This window comes from Nomascus leucogenys, chromosome 20 (assembly GCF_006542625.1).
Source record: "Nomascus leucogenys isolate Asia chromosome 20, Asia_NLE_v1, whole genome shotgun sequence".
NCBI lineage: Eukaryota > Metazoa > Chordata > Mammalia > Primates > Hylobatidae > Nomascus > Nomascus leucogenys.
In genome coordinates, this window is record NC_044400.1 from 25966679 (window position 1) to 25986186 (window position 19508).

General features: G+C 49.4%; 1 protein-coding gene across 1 annotated transcript; it reads right to left on the reverse strand.

Annotated features, from left to right (window-relative positions):
• Nucleotides 1-17029: 17029 nt before the first annotated feature.
• On the reverse strand, nt 17030-19168 carry TMEM185B (transmembrane protein 185B). Its single transcript, XM_004091619.3, has one exon. It carries the CDS (start codon nt 18728-18730, stop codon nt 17678-17680), a length of 1053 nt encoding a protein of 350 aa, XP_004091667.1. The 5' UTR covers nt 18731-19168; the 3' UTR covers nt 17030-17677.
• Between the last annotated feature and the right edge of the window lie 340 nt (nt 19169-19508).

Sequence of the window (19508 nt, forward strand, 5' to 3'; positions counted from 1 at the left end):
TGGGGGAGCTAAGGAGCCTCAGGCCACCCCGGGCTGCAGAGCCCAGGAACTCTCAGCCATGGCTGACAGGTGGATGGTGCGTTCTGGAGGACTGGGTTGTGCTGTCCAGGCCAGGCTCCTGCTGGTCAGAGGGCCAGCTCAGCTCATGGCCCCAGCCACAGCTCCCTCTGGCTGAAAGGGTGTGTGTCCCTCTGGCAGAGACTGCACTGTCCAGGGAGAGGGAAGGTCTGGGCAATGCCAAGAGGGCACTGGGCTTTGTCTGCTGTGGGTGTGGAACAGAGCTTTCTGTTTCTGGCTGGCCTCTTGGGGGTAGAAGCAGTGAGCCCCAGGGTCCAGAGCCATGCTGGCTACAGCTCTGTACCCTCTGAGCCCAGCCATGGGATGAGGTCCCCTGGTTGTGCCCAGCACGTATATGTCCATGGTCCAGCAAGCACAGTGGCTCTGGCTGGCCTTTGTCTGTCTCTGTGGCCTTGGAAACTTTGCCCTTCCAATGCCACTCCCAGCGGCTGCCCTGCTGTGGCTGCTCAGCCCAGCTTCTCTGCCAAGGGGCTTCCGGATGCTTCTCACTGCACCCACGCCCCAGCTGGCCACCAACTTCCCTTCTCTGTGCTCCAGAGTCTCACCCCTTATCCCCTTTGGACAATCCAGAAGCTGGCTCGGCAGGATGGGCAGACACACTCATTCACCCATCCATTTTTTTCTTACATTTACAATATGCCAGGCCTATCAGGGACCCAGGGAAAACCAGCGCAGCCCAACCCTCAAGGAGGTCACAGTCCTGTGACGGAATCAGACGTAGAAACATTTCGTGCTGAGGCCGCAGGGTAAGGGCTATAAGATGGAAGCCAGAGACCCCCCCACCCATCCACCCCCATGAGATCGGAGGTGTCAAGGAAAGCCTCCTGAAGGAGGTGGCACTGTAACAAGACTTGAAGGAAGAGCAGGAATTTTACCATCAGCTACAGACCTTCATAGAACCCCAAACAGAGAGATGGACTAGGGTGAGGACTGCAAGTTTAGCTTGGTCCTTGAAGGCATGGCCAGATTCTGGAAGCTGCCAGCATTCACAAAGGGGAGAGGCTGCTGAGAACCCCACAGAGGAAGAGTTCAGAGGGCGTCTCCTCCCTCTGCCAACAGAAGCTCCCACTGCCGCTGGCACCGAGTGGTGCTGGGGATGTGTGCAATGGTGCTTTTCCAGAGCTTCTGTGGACACGCAGCCATCAGTCACTGACTCTCGGGGAAGGGACCAGTCGGGGGGTTTCTGGGTCTGCTGTGCATTCCTCTGTCAGGCGAGCCTCCTGCTCAGCACTCTGTGACCCCACACTGCCGTGAGGGATTCTTGGCAGCAGAAGGACCCTGGTCACCCTGCCCCGAAGTCTGGGAGAGAAGTCCTGACAGGCAGCAGGGAGGCTCCCAGAAGGCCATGGAGGGCAGTGGCTGTTCCAGTGACTGAGAAAGTCTCCCCAGGCTGGCAGGAATCCTCCTGCTTTGGATTTAGGCCCACTCATCCTGGGCTAAGGTAGGGCTGAAGGTGGGCAGGTTCTAGGGACAGCTGCCCTGTGACTCTTATTGTTGGGGTTGAATCGTGTCCCCTGCCATCCCCACAAAAGATGTATCCAAGTCCTAACCCCTGATACTTACATTTGTGACCTTGTTTGGAAATGGGGTCTTTACTGATATAATCAAGGTAAAATGAGGTCATACTGGATTCGTTTGGGCCCTAATTTAGAGACTGGTGTCTTTATAAGAGGAAGATTTGGACACAGATGCAGACATACAGGGTGAGAAGGCCATGTGAGGACAGAGGCAGAGATTGGAGTGTTGCAGCCACAAGAAAAGAATGACAAGGATTGCCAGAAGCCACCAGGAATGAGGAGAGAGGGGGAAAGGATCCTCGTCCAGAGCCTGACAAGGAAGCAGGGCCTTGCTGACACCTTGATTTTGGACTTTTACCCTCCAGAACTGTGGGAGAACAAACCTGTGTTGAGTCACCCAGTTTATGGTATTGCTGTGGCCGCCACAGGGACCAACGCACTGTATCCCTGGGTGAACTGCCTTTGGCTTGTGCCTCTGTTGCTTGTCCTAGCAGCCAGGGGTTGGGGGTATGTCTGTCAGTGAGTCACCTGGGGACCCACACCCAGTGCTTGCTTCCCTTGCTTAGGAATCATTTGTTGATCACCTACCAGGCACAGGCAGGGCCCAGCTGACACTCAGGCTGCGGGAGGAAAGCACAAGAAAACCTGTGATGTTTGTGGCCCACCCAGGGCAAGCCACTTGGGGGTGCCCGTGAGCAAGTGCAGGGATGCTCTGACCCACGGCATCACGGACCACCAGAGTGGCTGCGGGCCGAGGGCCGGCACAGCTGCAGGGGATGCCTGTAAGGCTGGCTGGGGGTGCTTGGTGGGAAACCCTTAGGGTACTCCAGCCCCACTCAGGAACACCAGAGTTCAGCCTGGCTCCTGTGTGTCTCAGGCCGTCATTGCTCACAATGGTGACCACGCTGGTGATTTCACAAAGCTCACCCCCCAAAGATGACCCTGGGAGGGGTCAGTGGCCTGTCCTGGGTCACATAGCTCCCCTGTGGGTATTTAAACCCAGGTCTCAGCCCCTGAGCAGAGAGCTCTTTTTCCCGGGACTTTTGCTGTCAAGGTGTGTTCTGGCTCTGGCTCTAGGATGGTCCCACTGTATTCAGATAGCCACATTGGTGCGATTTCAAAGTGCCAGAGTGAATGGAGGGGAGCAACCAGTCTGCAGCAGAGAACCCTATGCCCTGGATTCTCTCACTCTGAAAGTGCTGACAACCATGGCAGCCACTTCCTCCAGAGCCGAAACAAGCCCCATGGCTGGACCTGGGAGCAGTCTTTGTTGGGGCAGGGGACCAATGCCCACAGGGCTTGTAAGAATCTGAGGCTGCTCAGGGTGGGCTCAGGTTCCAGGTGACACCACACAGGAAGTAATGGGGCCTATGGGGAGACCCCCTTTCAGCTATTGAATGTGGGCTGTGACCAGGCGTAGTGGCGCATGCCTGCAATCCCAGCACTTTGGGAGGCTGAGGTGGGAGGATCACTTGAGCCTGGGAGTTCAAGACCAGCCTGGGCAACATAGGAAGATCCCATCTCTACTAAAAATTAATACAAAAGAATAAAAAAAAATGAATGCAGGCTGTCACCAGGCAGGCTGGCTGTGTTAGACGCAGTGCAGGGGGAGAGGAAGGCCCTGCTGTTAGCGGAAGGGGAAGCCTGAGGCAAGGACCAAGGGCCCGGGGGCCTGGGGCGGAGCTGCTGCTGCCCTCTGCCCTCCTGGAGGTGGTCCCCTCTGGAGGCCCCTTTGCCTCCCCACCAAGAAGTGCTCCTGAATTATCCCCCGCCTCAGCACTTGGGTCACATCTCAGTCTCAGCTTGTGCTAAATTCCTCATTCTTCCTAACCTGCCCCCTCCATCTTATTAGATCCGCCACACACATGGCTCAGACCTTCTTCCTCTGTGTACTCACTGGCCCTGGAGCAGTCGTTCTAGAAACTACCTTCCTGAATATAAAAGTTAGACATGCTCATTGTAGAAAAACGGTTAAATACAGAAAAGTAGAAAACTAAAGCACTGGTGTCACTTTGGCTTACTTTTTTCTGGACTTCTTTTTCCCACACACCTTAACAAAGTGTTTTAGCCCGCATTTCCCTCCTTAGCCCCCGTCTTGCCACCCCCAGCTCCACTTAGCATAATATTGAATTTTCTTGGACTCAGTATGCAGAGAATTTACTCAATATTCAAAAAATTTACCAAGTTCTGTGTAAAACATCTTTTTAAAAGACTGCCTAGACAGGGCACAATGGCTCACACATGTAATCCCAGTGCTTTGGGAAGCCAAGGCGGAAGGACCGCTTGAGCCCGGGAGTTTGAGACCAGCCAGTGCAACAAAGCAAGATCTTGTCTCTACAAAAAATGAAAAATAAAAATTTAACTGGGTATAGTGGTATAGTCCCAGCTACTCAGCAGGCTGAGGTGGGAGGATCACTTGAGCCCGGGAGTTCAAGACCAGCCTGGACAACACAGAGACCTCGTCTCTACCAGAAAGACAAAAATTAGTCAGGCGTGATGGCACGTGCCTGTAGACCCAGCTACTTGGAAGGCTGAGGTGGGAGGATCATGAGCCCAGGAGGTTCCAGGCTGCAGTAAGCTGTAACTGTGCCACTGCACTCCAGCCTGGGTGACAGAGCAAGACCCTGACTCAAAAACAAACAAAAAATTCCAGCATATCTGTGTATGATGTATTTAACTAACCCCCAATTCCTGGGCATTTAGGTTCTTTTTTTTTTTTTTTTGGCAGTCCCCACTCTTCCCCCGCTATGCGTGGAAGCCCTCAGCTTGGAGCTCATCTTCCACACCATCAGGTGGGAACGATGGCACCCCTGCACCCTTGTGGCAGCTGCACCCCTGCACCCTTGTGGCAGCTGCACCCCTGCACCCTTGTGGCAGCTGCACCGCCCTTTGCCAGGGTCCGTCTGTGCCCTGACCTCAACCTAGGGGAATAAAGGAAGAGTTCTGGGGAGGGTTTTCCTTCCTGATTAAAGGAGATGCTTGCGTAAACTACTGTTCCCTTCTACTGGCCATTCCCTCATCTGTAGGGAACACCTGCAGCTCTGTCACGTGACTTGGGCAGCTATCACCAACAGCTGAGAATGAGGGTGACACAACGGAGAGGTGGGAGACAGCACTGAGACCCCTGGTGAACTGTTGAACAAGGGACCCTGCTCACTGGCCACTCTGCCTCTGGATTTCTTGTAACGTTCCTTATTAAGTCACTGTCAGTGATCCCCAGAGGCACCCCGACTGATGCGTTCATCGTCCACCTCCACTGTCCTGGGCCTGCCCATGCTGTGACACCCCGTTTCTGCACCAGGCTCACCTCACACTCAAGCACTACCTCTTCCTCCTCCCTGGGGCAGCTGTCCACAGGTCCTGCTTGGTTCCAGGTGGTCCCTCCCGTGTCACTGTACTTGTATCACTGGAGGCTCACAGGCCTGGCTGCCCTCCTGAGGGCCGCACCTGCACCTTTTTCCTTTCTGGACGGACCAGCCATGGACCCCTGGGTGGCCTGCATGAAATGTCCCCCTCTCATCTGCCAAAGGCCCTCAAACAGTTCTCCAGGGACCTCCCAGGCAAGGCCCTCCTTCCCACTAATGGCTTCTGCCTGACACCTGTTGGGAGGATGGTAGCCATCATGGACTAAGCTAGACCAGACACCCGGGCCCCGTCTGGCCTCCCGAGGCTGAGGCTTGGGTCTAGGTGGCCCCAGCTGATCCCTCAGATGTTGAGAGTGTGGTTAACACTTTCAGAGCCCCTGTGGGTCATAGCATGCACCCTGGGCTAGAGCACAGTCCAGTCTGGTTCTCAGGGTCAGCTGGAAGACCAGGTTCAGGTGTCCCATCCAAGGGGATAAGAAGTGGGCAGGGAACAAGGCCTGGATGTGAGGCTGAGCCCAGCTGGAACCCAGAGGAGGGCAGGGCAGACCTTGAGTATAGCAAGGAGCCTTACGTGATGTTCAAGACAGCAAGGGCCCCAACCAGGGAGCCCTGTCACTGAACAGGCTGCAGAGTGGGAGGTAGGGTGGCAGGAGTGGTGGGCAGCTGGGTGGTGGGGGTTTGGGTGCTGAGGGGCAGCCCTGGCTGCATGTGTCACACTGGCCTGGAACCCTGGCCTGTTCTCATTGGTTACTGGTTATGGAGTGTGTAGGGGGCTGGCCTGGGAGGGTCTCAGGCTGGTGAATGAGTCTGAACTTCCCACTCTATTCCCGGCACTGGGTTAAAGCCTGAAAGGGCCAGGTCAAAATGCCAGCATGGCCATGAGGGATGGGACTTCTGCCATGCATGAGTGGCCAGTCATATTTCAGCTCTGCTGCTCAGGCCAAGAGGGGGCCAGTGTAGGGGCCCTTGGTGTGGAGAGAAGAAGGAAGGCAGCTACACGTCCAAGAGGGCAGGCCTATGACAGGGCTGGGAGGGAACAAGAGACATGATGGAACATGTGGTCCAAGATCCTGCCCCAGAGTGTTGCTGATGCTCTGCTGAAAGCACATGGCCCAGCTTCGAGGGCCCAGCACGGCTACGCCGCAGGGTACCGGGGCTCCAGAGCCAGGGGCGGGGCAGGGGTACAGGCAGAGGGACTGGGAGGGAGCGAGAGAGCTGCTGCGGTGGAGGAAGGTTTCAAAACCCACTTCCACTCTCCCTTCCCTGCAGTGACACTGTTTAACAAACAGGACATCCTGAGAACAGAGAAGGTGGCCGGTGAGCTTTGGGTGTGACTGTCCCCCTGTTTCCACGTGATAGTTAGGATCAACTACCCCAGCCCACGGGAAAACCCCCACCTCCCCCTTTGACAGACCATCATGGGGAAATAGCATTGCCGCTGCAAAACAAAGACAGAGGCTTATGGCCAGCTTCCAGGGGATCCCCCAGGCTCCTCTGAGCACGTCCATGTCTCGTGCTGAGATTAAATGGAAGATGCCAACAGGACCAGCAAAGGGCTCAGGCCCCCGAATGAAGGTGTGAGTTACCCTGCTGTGTTCAGTGACCTGACTAACTGAGGTGCTGCAGAGGACAAGGATCAGGAGTGGAGAGAGGCTGTCCTGTGCTATGTTGCAGAAATAAGGACAGTCACCTGTGTTTTTCCTTCCCTGCTTTGTCCTGAATAATTAACCTTTTAATTTAAAGACTGAAGGGATCTATACCTCTCTGCAGTGAATGCCTCAACTAGACACTTCCACATGTTCCATTATTATCCTGTCACAAATTTATTCTCCATTATTCAGTTAAAATTATCAAATTTCATTTATCATATTACCCCTGCACCAAAAATAGTCAAAACACAAAAGCATAAGACCCCCTGAGAATTAAAATGAACAAAAATCTATTCACCTTTTACTACCCCAACAATTCTAGGTCTATCCACAGTAATATTAATCATTCTATTTCCTGCCATGCTATTTCCAATTTCTAGTCATCTAATTAGTAATCGATTAATTTCCATTCAACAATGATAATTCAACTTGCACTAAAACAAATAATAATTACCCATAACATTAAAGGATGAACTTGATCCCTTACACTGATATATCCCTAATTATCTTCATTGCCTCAACCAACCTCCTCCGCCTTCTACCCCATTCATTTATACCAACTACCGATAGCAATCCCCTGTGAGCAGGCGCAGTAATTACAGGCTTCCACGTTAAAACAAAAATCTCCTTAGCTCACTTTTTACCACAAGGCACACCTATGCCACTTATCCCTATACTAGTACTCATTGAAACCAGTAGCCTATTCATTCACCGATAGCATCAGCTGTGCGATTAACAGCCAACATTACAGCCGGCCACCTGCTAATACATTTAATCAGAGGACCCACACTGGTACTATCAACTATTAGTCTTCCCATAGCTTCAAGTGCTTTCATTATTCTAATACTACTAACCATTCTCGAATTCGCCATAGCCCTTATTCAGGCTTATGTCTTGACACTACTAGTAAGCCTTTATATGACAACACATAATGACCCACCAAACACATGCCTACCATATAGTCAAACCCAGCGCCTGACCACTGACAGGAGCTCTCTCAGCTCTCCTAATAACATCTGGCCTGGCCATGTGATTTCACTTTAATTCTATCACTCTTTTAACCCTAAGCCTACTAACCAACACACTAACTATACACCAATGATGACGAGACATTATCCGAGAAAGTACATTTCAAGGCCACCATACAACAATTGTCCAAAAAGGCCTCCAATAGGGAATAATTCTATTTATTATCTCAGAAATATTCTTCTTTGCTGGTTTCTTCTGGGCATTCTACCACTCTAGTCTGGCCCCGACTCCAGAATTAGGGGGACATTGACCTCCAACAGGCATTTTTCCCCTCAACTCCTTAGAAGTACCCCTCCTAAATACATCTGTATTACTTGCATGAGGAGTTTCAATTACTTGGGCCCACCACAGCCTAATAGAGGGTAATTGAAAGCAAATAATTCAAGCATTCTCCATCACAGTCACCTTACATATTTACTTCACCCTCCTACAAATGTCAGAATATTTTGAGACCCCTTTTACTATCTCTTATGGAATCTACAGCTCAACATTCTTTTTTATTTTTTTTTTTGAGAGGGAGTCTCGCTGTGTCGCCCAGGCTGGAGTGCAGCGGTGCGATCTCAGCTCACTGCAAGCTCCGCCTCCCGGGTTCACACCATTCTCCTGCCTCAGCCTCCCGAGTAGCTGGGACTACAGGTGCCCGCCACCACGCCTTGCTAATTTTTTTTGTATTTTTAGTAGAGACGGGGTTTCACTGTGTTAGCCAGGATGGTCTCCATCTCCTGACCTCATGATCCACCCGCCTCGACCTCCCAAAGTGCTGGGGTTACAGGCGTGAGCCACCGCGCCTGGCCCAACATTCTTTATAGTCACAGGTTTTCACAGACTTCATGTTATTATCAGATCAGCATTTCTCACTATCTGCCTCCTCCGCCAATTAAAATTCCACTTTACATCCAACCACCACTTTGGCTTTGAAGCCGCCGCCTGATATTGACACTTCATAGATGTAGTATGACTATTCTTATATGTCTCTTTCTACTGATGAGGATCCTACTCATTTAGTATAAATAGTACCATTGACTTCCAAAATTAGTTTCCATAGTATCCGAAAGAGAGTAATTAACCTGACACTAGCCCTAGTAACCAACACCTTACTGGCCCTATTACTACTAATAATTACATTTTGGCTCCCACAACTTAACATTTATATAGAAAAATATAGCCTCTGTGAATGCGGATTTGACCCAATAACTTCCACCCGCTTCCCCTTTTCCATAAAATTTTTCCTAGTAGCCATCACATTTCTCCTCTTTGACTTAGAAATCGCTGTACTACTGCCCCTACCATGAGCCCATCAAACAAACAACCTGACACTAACAATCAGCACAGCCCTTATACTAGTTATCATTTTAATCCTAGGCTTAACTTGTGAATGAACCCAAAAAGGATTAGACTGAGTTGAATTGGTAAGTAGTTTAAGTCAAAATAAATGATTTTGATGCATTAGATTATGATAGGCCATATTTACCAAAGGCCTTCTATTTATATCAATATTATATTGGCATATACCATAGCACTACTGGGAGTATTAGTCTATCGATCCCACCTGATATCATCCCTATTATGCCTAGAAGGCATCATACTATCAATATTTATCATAATTACTCTTACAACTTCAAATATACATTTTGCTGTAGCATCCATAACACCCATCATCCTCCTAGTATTTGCTGCCTGTGAAGCCGCAGGTCTTGCCTTACCAGTTTCAATCTCTAACACATATGGTCTAGATTACATAAAAAACCTACACTTACTTCAACACTAAAAATGATTATTCCAACAATTATACTGTTACCAATAACATGATTCTCTAAAAATTCCATAATCTGAATCCACATGACTACCCACAGTCTACTCATCAGCCTCATTACCCTGTTATTTTTTAACCAATTCAATGATAACTCACCCAACTTCTCATTAATCTTTTCTGACCCGCTGACATCCCCCCTTCTAATCTTAACAGCCTGACTACAAACTCCAGCAAGCCAATATCACCTGCCCAATGAATCATCCCCATGGAAAAAAGCTCTATATTTCTATATTGGTTTCCCTGCAGATTTTAATTATAGCATTCACAGCCACAGAACTAATTATATTTTATATCCTCTTTGAAGCTACACTAATTCCTACCCTGATTATCATCACCCGCTGAGGTAAGCAACCAGAGCGCCTCAATGCCAGCTCATATTTCCTATTTATACACTAGTAGGATCCCTCCCTCTACTTGTTACACTTGTCTACATTCAAAATGCCTCAGGTTCACTAAATATGCTAGTAATGATATTTACCACCCAAGAACTATTAGCTTCCTGATCCAATAATCTTATATGACTAGCATGTATTATGGCTTTTATAGTGAAAATACCTCTATACGGACTTCACCTGTGACTCCCTAAAGCCCACGCAGAAGCCCCTATTGACGGCTCAATAGTACTTGCAGCAGTTCTCCTAAATCTAGGCGGCTGTGGTGTAACATGGCTTACCCTTATCCTCAGCCCCCTAACAGAATATATAGCCTACCCGTTCCTCATACTATCCCTATGAGGAATAGTTACGACAAGCTCTATTTGTCTATGACAAACCAATCTAAAATCACTTATTGCCTACTCCTGCATAAGCCACATAGCACTTGTTACCATAGCTATCCTCATCCAAAAACCCTTGAAGCTTTACAGGTGCAGCCACCCTTATAATTGCCCGTGGACTCACTTCATCCTTATTATTCTGCCTAGCAAATTTGAACTATGAGCAAATCCATACCCGAACCATATTATTTACACGAGGCCTTCAAATACTGCTTCCACTAATAGACTCTTGATGACCTCTAGCAAATCTCACTAACCTTGCCTTACCCCCTACCATTTATCTAGTAGGAGAACTCTTTGTGACCATAGCTTCATTTTCCTGATCAAATATCACTATTATGCTTACAGGACTTAACATACTAATTACAGCCCTCTACTCCCTATATGTATTAATCATGATACAACGAGGGATACTCACATATTACATTGACAGTATTAAACCTTCCTTTACACGAGAAAATACATTAATATTTATACATGTCGCACCTATCCTTCTATTACCCTTAAACCCTAAAATTATTACGGGGTTTACATGCTGTAGCTATATTATAACCAAAACATTAGATTGTGGATCTAATAATAGAAGCCTGCAACTTATCTACCAAGAAAGTACGTCAGGACAGCTAACTTGTGCCCCCATGCCTAACAACATGGATTTCTCAACTTTTAAAGAATTAGAGTTATCTATTGGTCTTAGGAACCAAAAACATTGGTGCAACTCCAAATAAAAGTAATAAATATGTATTTTTCCACTACTATAATAGCCCTAATCCCCTTAATCCTACCAATTATTATCACCTTAGTCAATCCCTGCAAAAAAAGTTCATACCCAAACTACGTAAAAATATCTATCGTATGCGCCTTCACCATTAGCTTCATCCCAACAATGTTTATATGTACAGACCAAGAAGTCATTATCTCAAACTGACATTGAATGACAATCCAAACTCTTAAACTCTCACTAAGCTTCAAACTACTTTTCCACAATATTTATCCCAGTAGCACTATTTGTTACCTGATCTGTTGTAGAATTCTCAATATGATACGTAAACTCAGACCCTAACAACCAATTTTTCAAATATTTACTTATTTTCCTCATCACAATATTAATTCTGGTCACCACCAACAACCTCTTTCAACTTTTTTTTTGGAGAAGGAGTCTCGCTCTGTTACCCAGGCTGGAGTGCAGTGGCGCGATCTCAGCTCACTGCAAGCTCCGCCTCCCAGATTCATGCCATTTTCCTGCCTCAGCCTCCCGAGTAGCTGGGACTACAGGTGCCCGCCACCACGCCCAGCTAATTTTTTTGTATTTTCAGTACAGACGGGGTTTCACCGTGTTAGCCAGGATGGTCTCGATCTCCTGACCTCGTGATCCGCCCGCCTTGGCCTCCCAAAGTGCTGGGATTACAGGCGTGAGCCACCACGCCCGGCCCTTTCAACTCTTTATCGTATGAGAAGGCGTAGGAATCATCTTTCTAATTGGCTGATGATACAGCCGAGCAGATGCTAACAAAAGCAGGCCTCCAAGCAGTTCTGTACAACCGCATCAGCGATATTGGCTTTATTTTAGCTATAGCATGATTTCTCTTATCCTCCAACACATGAGACTTTCAACAAGCGTTTATTCTAAACCCTATCCCCGACCCCCTTCCATTAATTACTTAGCAGCAGCAGGAAAGTCAGCTAAATTCAGCCTCCATCCCTGACTCCCATTCGCCATAGAAGGCCCAACTCTAGTCTCAGCCTTACTCCCCTCCAGCACTGTAGTTGTAGCAGTTTTCCTACTCATCCGTTTCTACTCTTTAATAGAAAATAACCTATTAATCCAAACCTTTACATTATGTCTAGGGGCTATTACCACCCTACTTACAGCAATCTGCCCTTCAGCGCCAGGGGAATGCCCGACAGCTACCTTCTCCCCCGCGACCGCCGGGCTCCGCGTCCTGGGCTAGCCGCCCGGTTCGGGAGAGCAGGAAACTGGGGAGGGCTCCGGCCGCGCCTCGTCAGCCCCGGAGCCTCCACCAATCCCGGGCGCGGAATGACCACGCCCACTGCTGGCCCCGCCCAGCACCTGCACAGGTGCAGTCTCCACCTCAAGCCAGCTGGGCCTTATGATAGTCACAATTGGTATTAATCAGCCGCACCTAGCATTCCTTCACGTCTGCATACACGCCTTTTTAAAAGCTATGTTATTTATATGTTCAGGGTCCATTATCCATAACCTCAATGATGAACAAGATATCCGAAAAGCAGGAGGACTATTCAAGACTTTACCTTTCACTTCCTCTTGCCTTATTATTGGCAGCCTTGCACCTACAGATATGCCTTTCCTCACAGGTTTTACTCTAAACACCTTATTATCGAAACCGCAAAAACACCATACACCAACACCTGAGCCCTTTCTAGTACTCTTATTGCCACCTCTTTAACAGCTGTCTATAGTACCCGTATTATTTTCTTCATTCTAATAGGACAACCTCGCTTCATCACTCTATTATTAACGAAAACAATCCCTTCCTAATTAACTCAGTTAAGCACCTAACAATCGGCAGTATCTTTGCTGGATTCCTCATGACCAACAGTATTATTGCTGCTTAATCCCCCCCAAACAACTATACCACTTCACCTAAAGCTCACAGCCCTAGGTGTAACCACCTTAAGCCTCTTACTAGCAATAAGCTCAAGCTCATAACAAATAATCTTAAACTGAAGTACCCATTACAGATATTTAACTTCTCCAATATGCTATGTTTTTATTCAGCCACAATTCATTGTTCAACCCCCCACTCAAGCCTATTCAGCGGTTAGGCTCAAGGTTAAAGCACAGATTTTAATTTATTAAACTTTCATTTTCTTTATTTTCTCTTTCCCCCATGATAATATAGGACAGCAGTTCTCAAATGCTTTGGTCACAAGACCCCCTCACACTCTTGAAATGATTGAGGACCTCAATGAGCTTTTGTTTATGAGTTATATCAACATTTAGCATCTTAGAAATTAAAGCCAGTAACTCTGAAAAACATTTATTCATCCACTTTAAGACTATACATCCATTACATGTTAACTTAAAAAATTTTTTAAACCTATGTTTTCCAAAACAAAAAATATATTTCATCAGTAGGAGTGGCATTGTTTTGCATTTTTGCAGATCCTTAAAGCCTGGCTTAACAGAAGGCTACTGCATCCTCATAGCTGCTTCCGCCTTCGGTCTGTTGCAGTATGGTATCCTGACTGAAGAAAAACACATGGGGTTGGGAAAGGAAGGATCTTGAGGACCCTCAAGGGTCCTTGGACCACACTTCTGAGGGCATGGTGTGGCAGCCGACTTTAACCCATACATTCTAGAACAGAGAAAGCCATGACCAAACCAGAGGGAGAGACACCTGCACATATCCTGGGTTGAGGGCTGGAAGAAGTATTAACAGCTGATGAAGCAGCTTGGCATTGCCTCTCTGTTCTCCTAGGGAAGGGATAAACCACTGTCTTGTTGTGAGGCATGGTTGTGTTATGTCAGGTGGTAGCCTGATTTCTGAGGTGTGCGCATGGGAAGATGGGGGTGAATCAAATAGCCAAGGAAAGTGGTGTAGTGGACTTTTGTCATCTTTGGCATTTGAACACCCTTCCTTTTGGGAAAATCTTTTATCGAGTGAGTTCTGGCAGAGTCCTGCCTCCTCCTCCTCCTCCTTGAGACAAAGGAGCCAGATGCTCTCTCCTCGCACGTTCTGGGAGCTACAGAAGGAACACATACCTGAGGTTTGCCCGACCATATCCTCCATCCTGGTACTTAATCTTGAGCTCATGGAAGACAGCTGACGAAGTACTCACAGCAGCAGGGGTGAGGCTGGAGGCTCCCTTTTTGTGGGTGTCATGCTGTCGGTGGTGGCCGTGGCAACTGCTGCATCTCCAGCAAATGGTCCCTGTGGTGCAGCCCTGCCTGGGTTTCCAGCCACGCAACTTCCCGGTTCCCTGTGAACTTGCTGGGCTTCATCCCATCTTTCCTGCCCAGCTGAGTGACCTGTATCCCAACAGCTTCCTTGACTGAGTCAGGACCCTGGCAGGGCCGGGCGGGATGAACTCCCTCACCGTCTGCTTCTTCCACCTACATGGCTGGGCTCCCTGCACCCAGGCTTGGCCTTTCCAAAGCGCCTTGCATAGCCCTCCGGGGAAGCTTTGGATTCCTGCACTTTCCTAAAACTGTCCTGTGTGGAGCACTCCGGCCTCACCACTGCTAACTGAGGGGCTGGAATGCAGGGTCTTTCTCATCTCACCTCAAATCCCCAACAGATCCCTTCTAATGGAAACAGCTTTTAAAAATTTCAGGATATTTGTAAAGCACAGGGGAAACAAACCATGGATGATCTGCCACACATTTTGCGATTCCTTAACCATTTTGTAACACTGAGGTCACAGAGCGACAGCCCCCTGTGTGGACTGTGCTTGTTCCTTGGCCATGCACTGCCTCACCCCACAGAGGTCAGGCATGGCCCTGTGTTGTGGCCAACAGGAAGTGAGCAGGGGCTGTATTTGTGCTTGCAAGGTAGGGCTTGGCCTCTTCTGCTTCCGCCATGAGAAAGAACACGGCCCAAGGTAAGCTGCTACTTCAGCCAGGGACCCAGAATACGGGACATGTTGTGGAGCAGACCTGATCAGATCCCCAGCCTGGAGCATAACCTAGAAGCCAACTTGTAGACTACCCAAGCATGGGAATCTAGTTGTAGACCACCGAGATTTCTGACGCTGTTTTGCAGCAAAAGCTGACTGATAACATCACAGGAGAAATAGTTACAGAATTTGACACATGCTGAACGCTGGATAATCAGTGTTTCATGGCAGTTAGGTAAATCCCAGGCACTGCTGAAGTGCTCGCAGCCTCACAGACCAAACGACTTCCTACAAACTGTCTCTTCTGTTTTTACCTAATGGTCCTGACAGAGGATGGCCTACCTGGTGAGAAAGCTTGTTTCCACACTAGACGCTGGCTTTCCAACACCAGATAGCTTGGGGGAAGAGGAGGTTAAGATGGGCTGGGGGGTTGTGGGGGACCCCTCAGGTTGGGGAGTTTGCACCAGGTGCCAACAAGCTCCTGGCCTGAAACTGTAGCCAGGAGGGGCCAGTGGTCCCACTGCAGCCTCCAAACCTGCCTCCCAATTCCTCCAGCACTGCCTGCCCATGCACCCCTAAATCTTACTGAAATGAAAATCCACGTCTTTGAGATATTCTTTAGGGGTGGAGGGGAGGCACTGGGCTCCTGAAAACAAAGATGGGCTTAAAGTTCTAGGTCACCCTGAGGCTAGCAGCATCCTTCCCTGCATTTTGCAAAAGCTGTACTGGGCTCTTTCCCTCTGTGGGTGCGGCTCACACTTCTCACTGTACAGGACACTTTGCATGGGCAGGGCCATTTGCTCCCCACTGCATCCCCACTGCCTGGCACCATGCTTGGCTCGGGGTAGGTCTTCAAGAAATATTGAGAATATGAATGAATCAACGAATCCTTATTTATAAAAAGTTACATCCACTGCTGCTCAGGGCTGCCGGCTGGTGTAAACTGCCAGTGTGAGAGAGACAGAGCAAGCTCGCTCTCAGACAGCGAGCTCAGTCCCAGCCAACTAAGCCCAGCTGTAGCTCCCTCAGGCATTCTGGCACTCAGATTCCTAGCGCTGGCTTTTGTTGAGAGCATGTGTACAGAGCATGTTATTTTAATGTTTTATATAGGGCAAAAATAGTGAATTTAGGGTTATGTTTTTTTCTCCAAACCCAACAAGTTTGCCTCATGGCAAGGTAAAGAGTGTGGAGCCCAGTTGAGATCACTTTTAGTAAGTTACTAATAAGAAAAGTGGACTCCATCCAGTCTTCTCTGCAGTAATAACACCAACACTCCTTTTTGTTTTGACCTCCTTTCAAAAGTATTTATTTGTTCTCAGACGAACATTACTCTTGCAGGATCTGGCTTCTGCCCTGATTCCCTGGTGTAACACCAGCACCTAAAGAAACACTGTACTTGCCAGGAGCAGTGGCTCCCACCTGCAATCCCAGCACTTTGGGACGCCGAGGCGGGCAGATCACCTCAAGTCAGGAGTTCGAGACCAGCCTGACCAACATGGAGAAACCCTGTCTCTATTAAAAATACGAAATTAGCCAGGCCTGGTGGCGCATGCCTGTAATCCCAGCAACTCGGGAGGCTGAGGCAGGAGAATCGCCTGAACCCAGGAGGCGGAGGCTGCGGTGAGCTGAGATCGAGATTGTGCCATTGCACTCCAGCCTGGGCAACAAGAGTGAAACTCTGTCTCAAAAAAAAGAAAAGAAAAAAGAAACACTGTACTTATCTACAAAGAGAATTTGAACTGTTGTTTCCCTATTGCTGACAGATGAAAGTTTGGCCCTTAAAATGACACCTGCTTCTGCTGACCACTTCCGGTTAAGGCCACTCTCTCCATCTTTCCAATGACAAGTAATGCTTCACACTACAGCCAACCAACAGTTTAAGATTCTTAGAAATGGACAAACCACTTGTTGCTTATTTCCACACAGTTACTACCTGTGTGGAAAAATTCAAGGAGCTAAATAACAGTGTCACTTTATGGCCTGGTACCACACTGGAGCGTGTCACAAGTTCCCAAGGGCAGTGGCCTCTTCCTCTACTAACGGGTACTACCAGAGACCTTGGTTACTAACACCTAAATATTAAGACCCACGGGATTTGCAATCCCTATATTCATGCTTAGTACTCTGGTAAGATCCACACGAGGCACAACTGTTTTATGCAGTTTTCAAGGACATCTGCAATAGACACATATCTTCACACGTAAGCTTTAAAAAATTACTTTAACATAATACACGGTAATGCAGAAAACTAGAATTCAACATATTACACTGCTAAAATATTCATATAAATACTATATATGCATGGGTTCATTCCATTAGAAAAATTCACCTATCAGAATATTAAAGACCAGTATCAGCAAAGCCCAAGGAGAAAGTATTTTAACAGTAGGAACACTAAAAATATCAACTATGAGGTTTATAAACAAGTGGTGGGAAAGAGAACTCTTTACATTTGCTATTGTTATGACAGGCACAATCTGAAATACAATTTTAGATTAGCAGTGTATAAAAATACTTCTTAAACAATACTTTTGATAGGTACAGTAGCATTTAAACAAACAGCTGTGTAGTTATTACTTTTGAGGACCTACTAAAACAATTCAGCTTACTGCTCCCAGCTACACCTGAAAGTGCGAACCTGGAAAGCAAGTCTCTTACCCAGGTACACACCACACACACCCACATACTGAAACCACCTCCATCTATGATGCATACTGATGAGGCGGTGATCTCAAACAGGGCGTGAGACAACAGTGTTTGAAGCCTGTTTCCATTTCCAGGTTTGGGATGAATGAACAAGAGGCAAAGGCAAGGTGTAGTCTGTGTGTGCCTGGGTCCTCTCTAGGAGTTTAATCTGGCATATCAATATTTAACTTGGGAGGCGGGGGAACGTATTTCCCAGGGCTCTGGGTTATAACTACTCTGGCCTTCTTTCCAAATATTGGAGCAATTTTCGGAGCTTCTGGAACTGATGTTTCTTCAGTATCTTCACTATCTTCGTGATGGAGATCATATGAAATGTTCCCATATTCTCTTAAAAATGGGAAAATTTCAAGCAGAAACTGACAGAAGTCTCTGCGAATGCCAAACCACCAATGATTGCCCCCCTTTCGCCTAAATGTTGTGGCCATTAAAGTTAGTAAGGAAAGCCAAAGGGGGACAAATACGGAGACGTAGGAGAATGTATTGTGGCCATCCAATCTGTGAACCAGCAGGACCTCAAAAGTGAGCAGAGGCACGACAATCGTTATCCAACTGATAGCCATGGTCACGTGTGTTCTTCGCTGCTCGGCAACCACATCCAGGGACCGCAGGAACAGGAGGGACCAGACGATGTAATAGAGGACGACCAGGCAAAGGAACGACATGAGGATCCACAGGGGCACAAACACCACCAGCCACGGCCAGTGAATAATCCTGTCCAGCTTTAGGGCGATGAAGATGAACTGCAGGATGTTGACCGAGCACAGGATCTCCAGCTCCAGCGACCTATCGTGTCGAAAGCCCCAGACGCAGGCAGCCACGGACACGGGGGACACGAAGAAGAGAGGCATGAAGACCAGCAGCCAGAAGTGGGTGCCCCTCTCCACCCTGTCGCAGACCAGGACTTCGAACATGAGCAGCAGCAGGTGGATGCCCACAGCGATCAGCATGGCTTTGAACTCCACACAGGCCTCTCCCTCGGTGCGGTAGCGAGGGTTGCGGGCCCAAACGCCCGCGCCCACGGAGGCGCCTGCGACGACTAGAAGCTTCCACAGCCATATAGGGGCAAAGACGGCCCAGTAGCTCCATTGGATGATGCCGTCCAGGCGGAGGGGCAGCAGCACCGAGAAGAGCAGCAGGCAGGTATAGATGAGAAACTTACTAGGGTTGAAGTCCTGGAACAGGCCCCTGGGGTTCATGGCGGAGGCCGCCGCTTGCCTGCCCGGGCCTGCTACACCGCGACGCTCGGCGCTTGCGTCTCCGCGGCTCCCCCGGCTGCCGCCTCCCGGGCCCGGCCCAAGCCGGCTCCGGGTGGACGAATGCCGGGACGACCAGGAGGAGGCTCGGAGCGGCGACGCGGAGTGGCCGGAACACGTGCACGCGCGGTCACGTGGCCCGGCCGGAAGCGCGCTAGGGCGTGGCGTGCGCGGGCACGGGCGGCGCAGCGGCTACAAAGTGGGCGCTGCCTCGGTCCCGCCGCCGCCCGCCTTCATTCCATACCCATCAACAAGGCACCTAATGCGTGTGGGGCCCGGAGGGGCCTGGCGCGGTGCTGACTCCCCAAGCGGCCCGCGACCTTGGGCGGACGCTGCCAGGCGACTCCGAGAACATGGAGGCGGGAGTGAGCTCACATCCTCCCTGCCGGCCGGGGCGGGCCCTGCGGGGGCGGGGCTGGGCGGAGAGGGCGGGGCCTGGGCGTTGGCACCCTACCCCTCTCTGCCGGGATTCTCGCCTCCACGCGCTCGCCGCGGCTCTCCGGGAACCCGCCCGGGGCTAGGGCGCCCGCGGTGAGCTTCCAGCACGCGGCTCCCCGGGAACCCGCCCGGGGCTAGGGCGCCCGCGGTGAGGTTCCAGCACGCCGCGTGCGCGAGTAGAGGCGGGTGGCCGGGCTAGTGCGGGAGTTTACGAGCGAGGGAGCAGGTGCCAGTAACTGAATGGATGCAAGGCGGTGTGCCTCAGCCCAGACCTGTGGGGGCC

What these genes read in the sequence shown, in the direction of transcription:
- TMEM185B (XM_004091619.3), bottom strand. Translation starts at nt 18,730, where the DNA reads ATGAACCCCAGGGGCCTGTTCCAGGACTTCAACCCTAGTAAGTTTCTC.